This window comes from Nyctereutes procyonoides, unplaced genomic scaffold (genome assembly GCF_905146905.1).
Source record: "Nyctereutes procyonoides isolate TBG_1078 unplaced genomic scaffold, NYPRO_anot_genome, whole genome shotgun sequence".
Lineage (NCBI taxonomy): Eukaryota > Metazoa > Chordata > Mammalia > Carnivora > Canidae > Nyctereutes > Nyctereutes procyonoides.
Window position 1 is genome coordinate 47,449,167 of NW_026575043.1, and position 15,205 is coordinate 47,464,371.

Here is a 15,205-nt window from a genome sequence, read left to right on the forward strand (position 1 = left end):
CCTGTCAGGAATCATAGACAAACATATAACAGGTTTGAAATAGAGCTAAAAGAAAATCAAAAGGAAGATTTATTTTATATCCTCTCTCTCTAAAGGGAAAGATAACTTTTTAAAAAGATTTTATTTATTTCTTCATGAGAGGTATAGAAAGAGAGGCAGAGACACAGGCAGAGGGAGGAGAAGCAGGCTCCATGCAGGTAGCCCCATGCAGGACCTGATCCTGATCCCAGGAATCCGGGATCACACCCTGAGCCAAAGGCAGACGCCCAACCGCTGAGCCACCAGGTGGCCCGATAATTATTTAATATATATTTACTATAATCCCTATATATATAAAGTTGGTATATGAAGGAAGAATGGAACTTCTATAACTGTAGGGTAACTACTACCTTTTTTAAGATAGGTACTTTCCTGTGTTTTCTTCAGTGGCAAAGGCAATTTGTTTGCTTATACCCCATCCTACTCTAGGAAGACAATGTCATCAAGTTAATGAGACTGCAGAGAGAATAAGAAATGCACTTTCTATGATTGTGTTGCCCTTCACACTAAAGCTGTATCATTGTAAAGTCAGACTAGTCGAGTAGAAACAAGTTCCATCCTGGTCCACAGTGTCATGATGCATCATGATGCATGTTGATCACACAGTGGTGTGGCATGCAACGTGTTATCCTTTGAGCTGTTCTTGCTGCCATCTCATAACCTGTCCTACCTTCAGAAAACAGCATATACAGGAACCAAATATAGGGCATGGTTACATACATTGTAATATATATGGACAGGTTCCTTGATAATATTTCACCATTTCATCAACTCTTTTTAAAATGTTCCATTTAGGGCACTCCGGGTGGCTCAGCGGTTTAGCGCCACCTTCAGCCCAGGGCGTGATCCTAGAGACCCGGGATCGAGTGCCGCGTCGGACTCCCTACATGGAGCCTGCTTCTCCCTCTGCCTCTGTCTCTGCCTCTCTCTCTCTATCTGTCTCTCTCATGAATAAATAAAATCTTAAAAAAAAACAATCTATTTTAAAAAATAATAAATGGAACATTTTATTTTATTTATTTTAAGATTTTGTTTATTCATGAGAGAGGCAGAGACACAGGCAGAGGGAGAAGCAGGCTCCACGCAGGGAGCCCGACGTGGGTCAATCCCAGGTCTCCAGGATCACACCCTGGGCTGAAGGCGGCGCTAAACCGCTGAGCCACCCGGACGAGCCTAAAATGTTTCATTTAGGGTGGTTCAACAGTTGAGCCTCTGCCTTTGGCTCAGGACCTGATCCTGAGGTCTAGGGATCAAATCCCTCATTGGGCTCCCTGTGAGGAGCCTGCTTCTCCGTCTGCCTGTGGCTCTGCCTCTCTCTCTCTTTCTCATGAATAAATAAATAAAATTTTAAAAAAGTGTTCCACTTACAAATATTTAGCTTAGATCCAGTTCAGCCATCTTCAGTTCCCCTCTTCATTGCATCTGCTTCTAATATTAGGATGATCAAAAACATGGTATTCTTAAAATACTAAGGTAAATTAAGATTAAAAATTCCAATTTACCTTTCTTCTCCAGTTCTCCTAGCATACTCCATTATTGGAATTCAAATGAGTGAAAAAGTGTAACTTAGTAAAAATGTCCTCAGCTCCATTTTGCTTTCTGAAATGCTTTATTTTTGCTCTGCCCTGTTCAAAAGGATTTCAGGCCATTTGCTAAAGTTTTCCAACTTGTGATAAGATGAGGTAAATTAAAATGGGGCCAAAGAAAAGAAAAAGTATGGGTGGAGACAGCCAAAAATAATTCTAAAAATGCAAACCATATTGGCCTTTACCATAACACCTTTACTACTGAGGGTCCACAAATCACACAATAAGCTTTCTAGCTGCCAACTTTCAGAAGAAAAAAAGAAATAAAAAAGCCAGCTGTTCAGATCACTTACAGCTGTTCCTGGTCTTAAGATCATACAGACCTTTATCCTGAAGACCCCCTTCAAAATCGGATGTTGAAGAACATCTCGTGAAAATACATTTCAGCAAAAGTAATTTGGCCAAAATTAGAGGTACACTGCCAGCAGCAGAAAGTTGTGGTCCAGATTGCTACCTTATTCTGGTCTAACATATTTTGGAATATCTAGAGAAGTATATGGATTGTTCATTCTTCAAGTGATTATTCCTGAATATTGATCTCTTGATAAATGTTGGCAACAATCCAGACATGTACGCTGTTGCCAGCTGAATACAGAACTCTTTGTCTTATAGTGCTCAGAGCACATTTGTATTTTCATCAGAACTAAGGAATTTAAAAAGGCCTAATGATAAGTGCATATTTCTCCTTGTTCTGGGCAAGTAGTAGAAATTCCCACAGACCTAAGATTTTCTTCAGAAAATCATTTTTAATCTAGTTCAGTACATAAAGACACGAGTAATTGATTTCCTAAAGTTCTGTTCCTTGCAGCTGAATCAGTTTTAGTGTAAAAAATAAAAAATTTAGGGCAAATATAACCAGATTTCCACCTCAGCCAAAATAAAATACTATTGAAGCACTCAGAGAATGTTAAACCATTTCCTCATATGATGTCTGATATATTACTTATGAAATGCACATCAAAATGACCCAAAAAAGGCACATTTAGGATTTTCACTTACTAATTTAAATTTGAAGAATGTTGATCAGTTGTTCTGACACTATAATTAACTGGCAGACTCAGTTGTCAGTTGAACCCTATGCAGTTCAAGATAAACCATACCATTACGGGACACCTGAATGGCTAAGTGATTGAGCATCTGCCTTTGGCTCAGGTCATGATCCTGGGGTCCTGGGATGAGTTCTGCATCAGACTCCCCACGGGGAGCCTGCTTCTCCCTCTGCCTATGTCTCTGCCTCTCTCTGTGTGTCTCTCATAAATAAATAAAATATTTTTTAAATGCCATCTACTTATAAAAGGTTGCTTATCTTAATATTTCTCTGTAATAAGGTGAGATATACACAATTCATCCAAAAATGTTACCAGATCAAGTTAACTCAAGGAGAAATGCTGTATAGTTATTTTTTTTAATAAGAAATAGTATGTATTGATATAAAAAGATGTCCTTGGCATATTACTCCATGAAAAATTAATTTGGGAAATAATATATTAATCCTCATTTTTTTAAAAAGGCAGTTGTATACCAAATGCATTTATCTCTGGAGATAGGGATTATGGAAGTCTGTTATTTCGTATCTTTTCCTACTGTTCGAGTTTTTCATAATAGATATTCCTTTTTTCAAAAAAAATAGTAGTTTGTTTTGGAAGAGGAGCTGTTATAGCCAAGGCAGGGTGTATAGTGAGAACCTTCATTTCCTAACCGTATGGGGATAATAATAGAGCATCTTCATATTAGTTTGCTATAACTGCCATAACAAAGTAACATAGTCTGGCTAACTTAAAAAAACAGGAATTTATTTTGGGAGGCCAGAACTCCAAGATCAATGTTTAAACAATCACAAAAGATAGTTGGTTTCATGCTGAAATAGCTTATAGGTTGCTGTCTTCACATATAGATGGTACCCTTCACATGGTCTTCTCACATGTATGCATGTGCCTGGGGTGGCTATCTGTCTCTGTCCTAATTACCTCCTCTTATAAAGATACCAGTCAAATTGGATTAGGGCCCACCCTATCTACTCCATTTTAATTTAATTACCTCTTTAAATGCTCTGTCTCCAAATATAGTCAACATTCTAATTATAGTCATTCTGTGAAGAAAAAGAAGTCTTGCCTGTAAAGCAGCTAGCATAATGCCTGACAGGATAAGCCCAATAAAGGTTAACTATTACCATTATTTTAACCCTTAGGAAGTTTTCAGTTAGTCAGAAAACCACCTCTTACCTGGATTCTTAGTAGTAAATTCTTTTATATATATATATTTATATATATATATATATATTATTTATTTATTCATTCATTCATTCATTCATTCATTCATTCATTCATGAGAGAGAGAGGCAGAGACACAGGCAGAGGGAGAAGCAGGCTCCCCACAGGGAGCCCGATGTGGGACTCGATCCCAGGTCTCCAGGATCACAACCCAGGCTGAAGGCAGCACTAAACCGCTGAGCCACCCGGGCTGCCCAGTAGTAGATTCTTCATGTTCTTCTCAAGCATTTATAATTAGAAATTTGTATGCCTCCTACAGCTTGACCCATAACTATTTCCTCTTCAGTCATAGTTGATGACAAGGCAACTAAAAATAGCAAATAATATGCTGTAATTTAGATGGCTTTTCCCACGATGGTAGGTGGTTGTCTGTGATGAAATAGCCACAGCTAAAGTCTTTTTATGAGTGTGTTTAAACATTGATTTCAGTAACCCAGACTTGCTGTTAAGGAAATAGCCAAGATACAATTTGGCTGGAATGTCTAGTAATAACATTATGATGAATTAATGTGTGTTATTGTGTAGTAATAATGATGAGATTGTGATGGGAGGTGAAAGAGTCTTTCATGAAGGTGGAACAAACTCTTCTAAGTCCAGCCAAGCATTTTCTGTAGAGTTAATATAAGATTACCAAGGAAGGCAGGATAAAGGCCCATAATTCTGCTCAGGAGGCAGAGTCTTCAGCAAAGACATTATTTAAACAGCTTAAGTTGGCTGTTATTTGTGCAGAGTGGATAACTGTTACTAGACCTCAGTAGCAGTGGCCTGGAATCTGCTAAACCTGGGTTGTCCATTGATCTTGTTTTGTAAAGAATTTTCCTGTTTGAGTAAACATGTGGGGCCCCACAACCTCATTTAACCAGATTTCTGTTTTGTGTAGTAGTGACCTATGTTCTGATAATCAGGCAGTGCTTGATTTTAAGCTTATTTGAGGCAGTAAGAAATTCAAAGTTAGCTTCAAATTATATAACATGCTTGCTTACTCTCTCCACTCCACCCCACTCAGTACCTCATTAGCCTATCTAAAGCTTTCATGTTCCTGCAACAGTTCTTATCAAACTAGGTTCTAAGAAAAACATTACAGCTAAAACTGGCTTTAAGTTAATCACAATCTACTGGTATTTGAAAAGATGAGGAATCCTTGGCTTAAAACAGCCAGGATAGACCTTTAAATAGTCCTTAGTTAATATATTGAACTGGAATTAGATATCACCTGTAAGTCTATCTGACAGTACTCTCAGCAACCAGTTTCATTTACCCAGTTTAACACTCTGTTAAAGAGTGTTAAAGAGACAAAGGCTCTGTAACAGTTGTGCCTCGGGTCAAAGCAGAGCTGACTGGAACATTGCAGTCCAGACACTAATATAATGCCTGCAGAAAGTATAGGAAAAGCTAACAGTGTGTAAATAACCAGCCCCAATGGTTGAGATGTGGGTTAATAATTTCTGTAAATGTACCATGCTATCTCCAAGATTCTGAGAAGCAGAGTAAGCATAACAAATGTTTGTTGTTGTTGTTGTTGCTCCATTTGTAAATGAACTTGAAAAATGTGATTTAAATTAATACAGGTCTTTTCCAAAACATGCCCACAGGGAAGAAGTGGTCTTCATATCCCCATGGCTCCAAATAGGTTCTCATGAATTACATCACAAGTCTTAGAGTTTAATTCTCCACAAATGATTAGCTCTTCCACAAGAAATGTGAATTAAAGTTTAAAAACCATAGAAATGTTATAAACCATATACTGAAAACTAGGACAGATGTCTTAGCAAGAGAAATATTTGCAAAATGTTGTATCTAGTTTGTTGTGGAACTATTCAAAGTTGACAGAGTAGAATTTGTCCCAGAAGCCAGTCACTAAAGCAATGACTAGGACTGACTGAGTGTGAGAATAACTAGTATACATTCTAATCTCTGTTAAAGTGTCTTCCTCTGATTACTGGAGAAATAGAAGTCCCCACTATTAGATATGAGAAGTTGGATGTTCTAAAATACAGGGCTTTTTTTTTTTTTTCTCTTAATTATAAACTCCCAGGGAGGCCAACATATCAGAGTCCTGACCATTCAGAAGAGGAATGTTAGCCATGTTTTAACGGGCATGAGTCTACCACATTTGTATAAATACCCATCCTTTGGTCTTACTGAAGAATTTGTCAGCCATTAGGGTTGCCCTTCCAGTGCAACAGTTTGTTAAACAACTAATTAGCCAAGTTCATAGGGGACCAGGGTGAAGGGTACCTAACCAGTCAATACTCCATAGGCTTTTCTAAGCAGGTCACCAATTCTAACTGAAGACATAACCAATTGAGGCTTCTCCAGCACCTAGAGTCAAGCCATTACAGTAGAGGGTTAAATTTATTGGGTCTAGCAGATTTTGAGTCATCCAGGTAGGAAATTATGAGGTAAAGAGCATTATCAGTAGGACCTGAGCTTCATAGTTTGGTTGAGTCCTTTCCAGGAAAAATTCTGACCTTCCAGGATAGCATCCTTTGCTTTCCTGAAGGGCTAAAATTCTACAATGTTCCAGTACCCCCAAGGACTTATAAACAGCATGAATAAGAAATGAAAGGAGGCCTCTCCTTCACTTCAAAATCTGCTCAGTTGGGACCTGAATATTTAAAAGAACTACCTAGAAGCACTTCTACTTCCAATTGAGATGGAGTAACAGGAACTGGATTTACCATCCCACCTGAAGTAATGATTTCAGGAACACTGTTCATCAGACAACAAAGGTAGTAATCCTGAGAGATGATAAACTTTTTCTCTAGCTTTCTTAAGGTAGTACTCTCTGCCTCCATCACCACTCCTCAAAAATTGAATTGATAATAACAGAGAGTAGAATGGTAGTACCAAAGGCTGGAGGGTTGGGGAGATTGATCAAAGGGTACAAACTTTGAGGTATAAGTTAATGTACATTGTGTGTGTATAGTTAATGTATTTGTGTACTTAAAATTTGTTTAGAGAGTAGATATCAGGTGTTCTGACCATGAGAAAAAAGGATAATTATGGGAGGCAATGGATATGCTAATTAGTTTTATTGTGGTAAGCATTTCACAGTATATACATATATCAGAACATCATGTTGTATACCATAAATTTGTACAATTTTTATTAGTCAAAAATAAATTTAAGGGGATCCCTGGGTGACTCAGTGGTTTAGCATCTGCCCAGGGCATGATCCTGGAGTCCTGGGATCGAGTCCCACATTAGGTTCCCTGCATGGAGCCTGCTTCTCCTCTGCCTGTGTCTCTGCCTGCCTCTCTCTCTCTCTCTCTCTCTCTCTCTCTCTCTCTCTCTCTCTCTTTCTCTGTGTGTGTGTCTCTCATGAATAAATAAATAAAATCTTTTTAAAATAAAAAATAAATTTAAGAAAAAGGGAAAATGTTAAAGACAATTTCTAGGTCATGGTGCAGGGAGAAACATCCCCTGCCTCAAGGAGACTGAGCTGAGAGCCCAGGAAGTCTGAGGTGCTAGAGTTAATAGGACAGAGTATAAAAGACAAAAACAAAAAACCTGAGATCTGCAGGTATATCCCTTGAGCATTCATCAGAATATTGATCAGTGCATGCATGTGAGGAAATTACATAAAGCTAAGGAAAGAATAATGTGAAAGGATTAGAAGAAGAGTACCTGCTCCTATCAGCCAAATTGGAAAGCCTTGTGGTTCACATGGCATTGGGTAGAGTACTCAGAAAGGTCTTGCCTCAGTTGGTAGAGAGTACCCTAAATTCAGCACTGCCTAATAAATTGTAAAAGCAATACCTGAACAAATACTACACCTAAGTAACTAACAACATTCCAAAACAAAGCTCAAGATGATTTATAGGAATTTTAAAATGTCAGACAACCAATGGGAATATAAAAATATAGAAACAAAGTAAAACTCACAATATCTGGCATACATGCAGAGGTGACAGGCAGCAAAGAAGGAAAACATGACCAATGACGAGGAAAATAACCAGAACCAATCCAGAACTGACACATATGTTGGAATTAACAGAGAAGTACATCAAAACTGATATTATAAATTCCAACTGTACAAAAAGTTAGGTAAATACATGGAAGATATTCCAAAATAGCCAAAATCAAGCCTCTGGAAGTGAAAACAAAAACAAACATACACTGAATGGGCACTCAGTGGCAGTCTCTGCTCAGACCAGATACTGCTTCCTCATGCATCTCACTCTGCTTCCTCTGTAACCATGTCTAACAAACCTGATATGGCTGAAATTGAGAAATTTAGTAAGTCAAAATTGAAGAAGATAGAAACGCAAGAGAAAAATCTGCCTTCAAAAGAAACAACTGAACATAGGAAGCAAGCAGACAGAACGTAATGAAGTATATACTGCCAGTATGCACTGTACATTCCCCAAGCACTGTGTGTTTAATTTTACTGCCTTTAGCTGTTTAACTTTATAAGAAGCGGAGAGTTTGGAATAAGTTTAAATGACTGCTGCTCCTTTTCACATCAAAGTATTGAGGACTACTGACAACAAAGGGCCACATACTTATCCTCCCATCTGCCTGTCTGGCTGGCAGGAAAGGAAGAGAACTTGCATGTTGGTGAAGAAGTTGGGTAGGACAACAATGAAATCTAGAGTAAAATCCAAGCTGTTCTAAGGTGCTGTAAAATGCTGCTTAATCAGAGTGTTATTTTTTTGTTGTTGTTAAATGATATTAATTATTGGAATGGAGTGTCTTTTTAATATGTAAATAAAAAGTTTTAAAACTTGAAAAAAGTATACTGGTTGGGGTTAACAGCAATTAGATATTATAGAAGGAAAGACTAATGAACTTGAAAGCACAGTGACAGAAAATAATCCAAAATGAAATAGAGGAAAGAGAGGAATAAAAAGTTTTTAATAGAAAGAGTGTCTTTGACCTGTGAATATCAAAGAACAATCCCCCAGTGGGCTAATAATATGGGCAATCAGAATCTCTGCAAGAGAGAAGAAAGAGAAGGAAAGAAAAATTCTTGAATTAGTAGGCCAAAATTTTTCCAAAATTGAAGAAAACTGTAACCCACAGATTAAGAAACTTTAAACCCATAGCACATAAAACATGAAGAAAACTACTCTGAGGCACATCATAACCAAGTCACTCAAAACCAGTCATAAAAGAGAAAATCCAAAAAGGAGCCAGGTTGTGGGTGGGCAGAAGAACATGTTATATAGGAACAAAGAATAAGGATAAACACCAGATTTCTCATCAAAAATAATATAAGTGAGAAGACAGTGGAACAACCGCTTTAAAGTACAGAAAGGAAAAATCATCAACATAAAATTCTCTGTTGACAAATTCTTTTGGCAAAAAATCTTTCAAAAATGAAGGCAAATTAAGATGTTTTTAGATACACAAAACCACTTTGCCCTATAAGAAATGTGAAAGGAAGTACTTCAAGCAGATTAAAAATGGTACCAGCTGGAAATCTGGATCTACACAAAGAAATAAAGATCACCTTTTATACTTAGCAAGTATAAAAGGATTATTTTCTTATTATTTAAAAAATGTTAGAATATAATTGACCATGTATACAAAAATAACAGCATATTGTGGAGTTTATAGCACAACATGTAAAAGCAAAATGCATGGTAATAGTATAGAGGTACAGAGCAATAAATGTAAACTGTTGTCAGGTTTTTATACTATACATGAAGTACTATATAATGTGACTTTAAGTTACACTGTATTGGTAATTTAATGTAAACATTAAAGATGATTAATATAAAAGCTACAGTGACCACTAAAATAAAAGAATGAGTTACAGATAATAAGACAACAAAAGAGATAAAAGAGAATCATTAAAAATATTAATCCTAGGGCACCTGGATGGCTCAGTCAGTTAAGCGGCTGACTCTTGATTTCAGCTCAGGTCATGATTTCAAGGTCATGGGATTGAGCCCTGTGTCAGGCTCTGTGCTCAGCAGAGTCTGCTTGAGGATTTCCCACCTTCTTCCCCATCCCCTCCCCTCCTCCCTATTGTGTTCTCTTTCTCTCTAAAATTAATAAATTAATCTTTTAAAAAAAGCAATTCTATTAGTCCACAATAAGTCAGGTAAAGGGGAACAACAAAGATAGGACAAATAGCAATATGATAGTCTCAGACCTGATCATAACAATTGGATGAAATTGGTCTAAACACTGCAATCAAAAGGCAGCAATTGTCAGATTGAATTAAAAAGCAAGATCCAATTACATGCAACTTACAAGGAGCACATTATAGACACAAAGCCAGAAAAAGATTTAAAAGATTGGGAAAAGATTATATTATACTATATTCATCAAAAGAAAGCTGGAGTAACTATATTAATACTAGACAAAGCAGCTTTCAGAGCAAGGAACATTATTACACAAGGTTATTTCATAATGATAAAGGGGTCGATTAATCAACAAGACATAATAATCCTAAATGTTTATGCATCTCATAAAAGATCTTCAAAATACATGGGGCAAAAACTGATACAGACTTCAAGGAGAAATAAAACAAATTCACAAATATAGCTGAAGATTTCTAACCCTTCTCTTAGTACTTGATAAAACAAATTGTCAGATAATCAGTAAGATATAGTGGGTTGGGGACGCCTGGGTGGCTCAGCGGTTTAGTGCCTGCCTTCGGCCCAGGGCATGATCCTGGGGTCCCGGGATCGAGTCCCGCATCAGGCTCCTTGCGTAGAGCCTGCTTCTTCCTCTGCCTGTGTCTCTGCATCTCTCTGTGTCTCTCATGAGTAGAGAATGAAATCTTAAAAAAAAAAAAAACCTATAAGATATAGTGGGTTGAATAATATTCTCAACCGATTTGACCTGATTGACATTCATAGAACACGTCATTCAACAGGAGAATATGCATTCTTCTCAAGTGCACATGGAATATTTACCAAGATAGAGTGTATTTGGGGATATAAAACAAGTCTCAATAAGTGTATGTAAGGCATAAAAAGTATGATCTCTGTTGGTTAGCTGGGGATACAGTAACAAAATAGCACATTTTGGATGTCTTAAATAATAGAAATTTATTTTTTTCACAGTTCTAGAGGCTGGAAATCCAAGGTCAGGGTACCGGCAAGGTTGGGTTTTGGTGAGCACTCCATCCCAAAGATCCAGTCACCAAATACCATCATACTGGAAGTAGGGCTTCAACCAATGAACTTTTGGGGGAGGGTAGCAGACACATTCAGTCCCTAAGGGATCACAATTGAATCAAATTAGAAATCAATAACAGAAAGAGATGCAGAAGATTCCCAGATATGTGGAAACAAAAATAACACTACCATACATCCAAAAAGAAGTCAAGTAGGAAAATAAAGCACTTTGAATTAAAAGAAAGTGAAAACACCCAATTTATGAGATGCAACAAAAGCAATGCTTGGGGGGAATTAACTTCTCTAAATGCCTAGGTTGGAATAGAAGAAAAAAGGTATCAACAATGTAAACTTTAACCTTAATAAACAAGCTGGGAGGAGAGCAAATTAAATCCAATTTAATAAACAGGCAAAAGGTAAGAATGATCAGAGCCAAAATAAGTGAAGTATTTTCTCTAGGGGTAGAGAAAAATCAGTGAAACTAAAAGCTGATTTTTAAAGGCCAGTAAAAGTAGTAAACCTCTGGCCAGACTAATCAGAAAAAAGAGAAGACATAAAACCAGTATCAGGAATGCGAGAGGTGATATTACTAGAGCTTACAGATATTAAAAGGATAATAAACGACCCCTATCAACAACTTTATACCAGTGAATTTGGTGACTTAGATGAAATGGACCAATTCTTTGAAAGACACAATCTGAAAGACACGATCTGGTAAAGCTCACTCAAGAAGAAATCAATAGCCTGAAAAGCCCTATATTTATTAAAGGAATTTAAGACTGTCAGACTGTTTTCCAAAGTGTTTGCACCACTTTACATTCCCTCCAACAATGTCCTTGATTATTATCTGATTTTCTAGTTACAGCCATCCTCATGGGTATGAAGGTGCTTATCTCATTCCGTTTGGATTTGTATTTTCCTGATGACTAATGACGTGAAAAATCTTTTTGTGTACTTCTTGGTCTTTTGCATGTCTTTCATTTGCATATCTTCTTTGGAGAGGTATTTATTCAGATCCTTTGCTTATTGTTTAATTGAGTTGCCTTTTTATTATTGAATTGTAGGAGTTGTTTTATGTTCTTAATGCAAGGCCCTTACCAGACATATAATAGATATTTTTCTCTTATCCTATGAGTTGGGGCTTTTTGATTATGTCCTTTGAAGCACAAGGTTTTTATGTTGAAGTCCAATTTATCGTTTTTTTGGCTTGTGTTTTTGGCATCGTATATAAGAATCCACTGTTAAATCCAAGATTGTGAAGATTTATTCTTGTGTTTCATCTAAGAATTTATAGTTTATTCAAATTATTCAAATTAATTAAAATTAAATGTAGAATTCAGTTCCTCATTATACTCTCACATATTAAATGCTCATGTGGCTAATGTCTACCCAGTGCAGATACAGAATGTTTCCATCATTGCAGGAAGTTCTTTGGGACACAAACACTTTAACATAGTTGAAGATGAGCTAAGAACTTGAACAGTTAGTTAACAAAAAAAGAAAAAAATGAGAACTCAACGTACACAAAATTGTTTAGTAGTTAAAGAATGCAAAATTAGAAAAGAGATTGGATTGTTAGTTCCTTGGATGGACAATGGACTACTTCCTTCAGGTCTTGACTTAGAAATCATGCCAGTGTGGCTATTCCAACCCACCCTATTTAAAATTTCAAACTTAGTCTTTTCATTTCCTACATTTTCTCATTAGCTGTAACCATTAATATACATTTAACTTACTTGTCTATTGTTGGTATCCGCCCTCTTTGAATATACAATCCATGAAAGCCTGTTTTATGCACTATTTGTTGTAATCTCCACTATGTAGAACAGCCCTATATATAGCAGAAACTCAAGAATATGTTAAATGAAACCTGATAAGGTATAGAGAAAAAATGCTCTCATACACTGCTATCAGAGAGTAAATTGGTATAACTTTGTTGAAAGCAGTTATGTAGTATGTTAAAGTCTCAAAAATTGTGCTTGCCTTGTGACCCAACACTTCTCTTTCTAGGTATTTATCATATGGAAGTAATTAAGGATGTGCACAGAGATATGGTTGTTAGATTCAGCCACAACGGAATGCTTTTATCTGCAGTCAGGAGAACTCTTGAACTGACATATTAGAAGGAATGTAGATTGTTTTTCAAAATGTGGCAACAAGAACTGTTTAAAGAGCCTTTCCAATCTTTTGTAATGCCTTAGCATGTTAAAATATTGTCTCATTACTGACTTTTTAAACATACTTCTTTCTTAAGCAGAATTAAACTTGCCTATACAATTTTTTCCACAGGTCCCTTAATATGGACTTTGAAAATCAAGATAAGGAAAAAGACAATAGCAGTTCTTCTGGGTCTTTCAATGGCAACAGCACCAATAATAGTAAGGCATTTTATGTCAATTAACCTTCATACATGTAGTGGTCTTAATTAGATTCTTTCTATAACCCCAGTTAATTTACTGGGTGTAAGGATTTATGCTTGGTTATAATAATAAAATCTAATCTATATGGTATAATTTGTAAAAATTCTTAATGTTCTGAATCTAAACCACTGATTTCTTGTGTACTGCAGGTGTCTGCCTGCTTATGACTTCATTTAATTTCTTTGATGTTGATTATTTTGTAATAATCATTGATCACAGATTCATTCAGGGACTTTTTTTTTTTAAGATTTTATTTATTTATTCATGAGAGGCAGAGACATAGGCAGAGAGAGAAGCAGGCTCCATGCAGAGATCCTGATATGGGACTTGATCCCGGGACTCCAGGAACATGCCCTGGGCCTTCCGCTCAGGGAGTGATCCCAGGATCCTGAGATCAAGTCCCTCATTCGGCTCCCCACGGAGTCACCCAGGCGCCCCAGATGCTTATTTAAATGGTGGTTTTCCTAAATCTGCCTCCCATATTGTGCTGAATTATCTTCACAGAAATATTTTCTCAGTGCCTCATCTGGGCCATGAATACCAGGTGCTAGTAAGTAGTGAAAAGCCTGCTTCTTTAATGGAGGTACAAAATCAGTAACTTTCTTAATTATCAATAATATGGTGGTGTATTGTTCATTATCTATTTCATGACCATATATATTTAGCCTATAGCCTTGCCTTGTTCACTAATTGCTAAAAATAATTTCTCTATACTGATTTTTTCCATCACCATGCCTCTTTCTCTCTTTTTTTCTTTTTCTTTTTCTTTCTTTTTCTTTTTTTTATTTTTTTGAGACTGCCCTCGATCTCTGTGTTCCACTAGCTTCTTGCCACTGTTCGAAAGGGCCTGCCTTATCTCTAGGTCAGCCTTGAAGAGAAAACCATCCTATTTCTTTTTTCTTTTTCTTTTTTTTTAAGATTTTATTTATTCATGAGAAACACACACACAGAGAGAAAGGCAGAGAGACACAGGCAGAGGGAGAAGCAGGCTCCATGCAGGGAGCCCGTCATGGGACTCAATCCCGGGACTCCAGGATCACACCCTGGGCTGAAGGCAGGCGCCAAATCGCTGAGCCACTCAGGCATCCCCCATCCCTATTTCTTATGTTAATTTTAGCTTTAAAGGTAATGCCAGTTGCATTGGAGTAACTCCTCAATTATGAGGGCTCTGTTTTGCTATGCTCTGTTTTGTTTTGAAGTCACTGAAATGTGGCTGAAATTTCTGACTAATCAGCTCCATCCCCTTCAGGACCATTATCTCCAGACCTTTAGAAAGTACAGTATTGAAATTGTATACATTTTTTTAGTTAGCATATTGTCAGCAACTAAAGGAACTTCCCTTGCCCTCTGACACTGATGTTTGGTAAACTCCCTTTGGGCATTCTTTTATAAAACTAATGGAAGCAGTGTCTCATACCTCCACAGTTTAAAATCCGTGCTTTCAAAAAAAAAAAAAATCTGTACATTCTTTCTAGAAAAGCTCTTTGTATTCAGTTTTGATTGCAGACTGAACTTCTAAAATTTAGATTTTTATAAACAAATACTTCTTTCATACCTGACTTACTAATCAGTCTTTCTTCTAGCCAGCCATTTAAATTTTCTGTCCATATTTTAAACCAGTATAATTAATCTGTAGACTACATGATGTTTTGTTTTACAAAAGAGGAGGGTGCAAGTGTGTGTTTTAAGACTTGTTTTTCCTCATATAAAAATTATTTGAGAAACCATTATTTTCTGTTGGGAAAGGCACCTGAAATGTAGTTTCCTCTAGTAGTTCTTTGACCAAGTGTAGAGTACTCAGATAAAACAAC

The 15,205-nt window shown here is 36.7% G+C and overlaps 1 protein-coding gene across 1 annotated transcript in view; it reads left to right on the forward strand.

Annotated features, from left to right (window-relative positions):
- The window catches only part of SPPL3 (signal peptide peptidase like 3), a 134,125-nt gene that overhangs the window by 101,856 nt on the left and 17,064 nt on the right, over positions 1–15,205 (forward strand). The window contains exon 3 of the mRNA XM_055322058.1: positions 13,264–13,352. Coding sequence (XP_055178033.1) covers positions 13,264–13,352 — 89 coding nt within the window. The remainder of the gene's footprint in view (positions 1–13,263; positions 13,353–15,205) is intronic.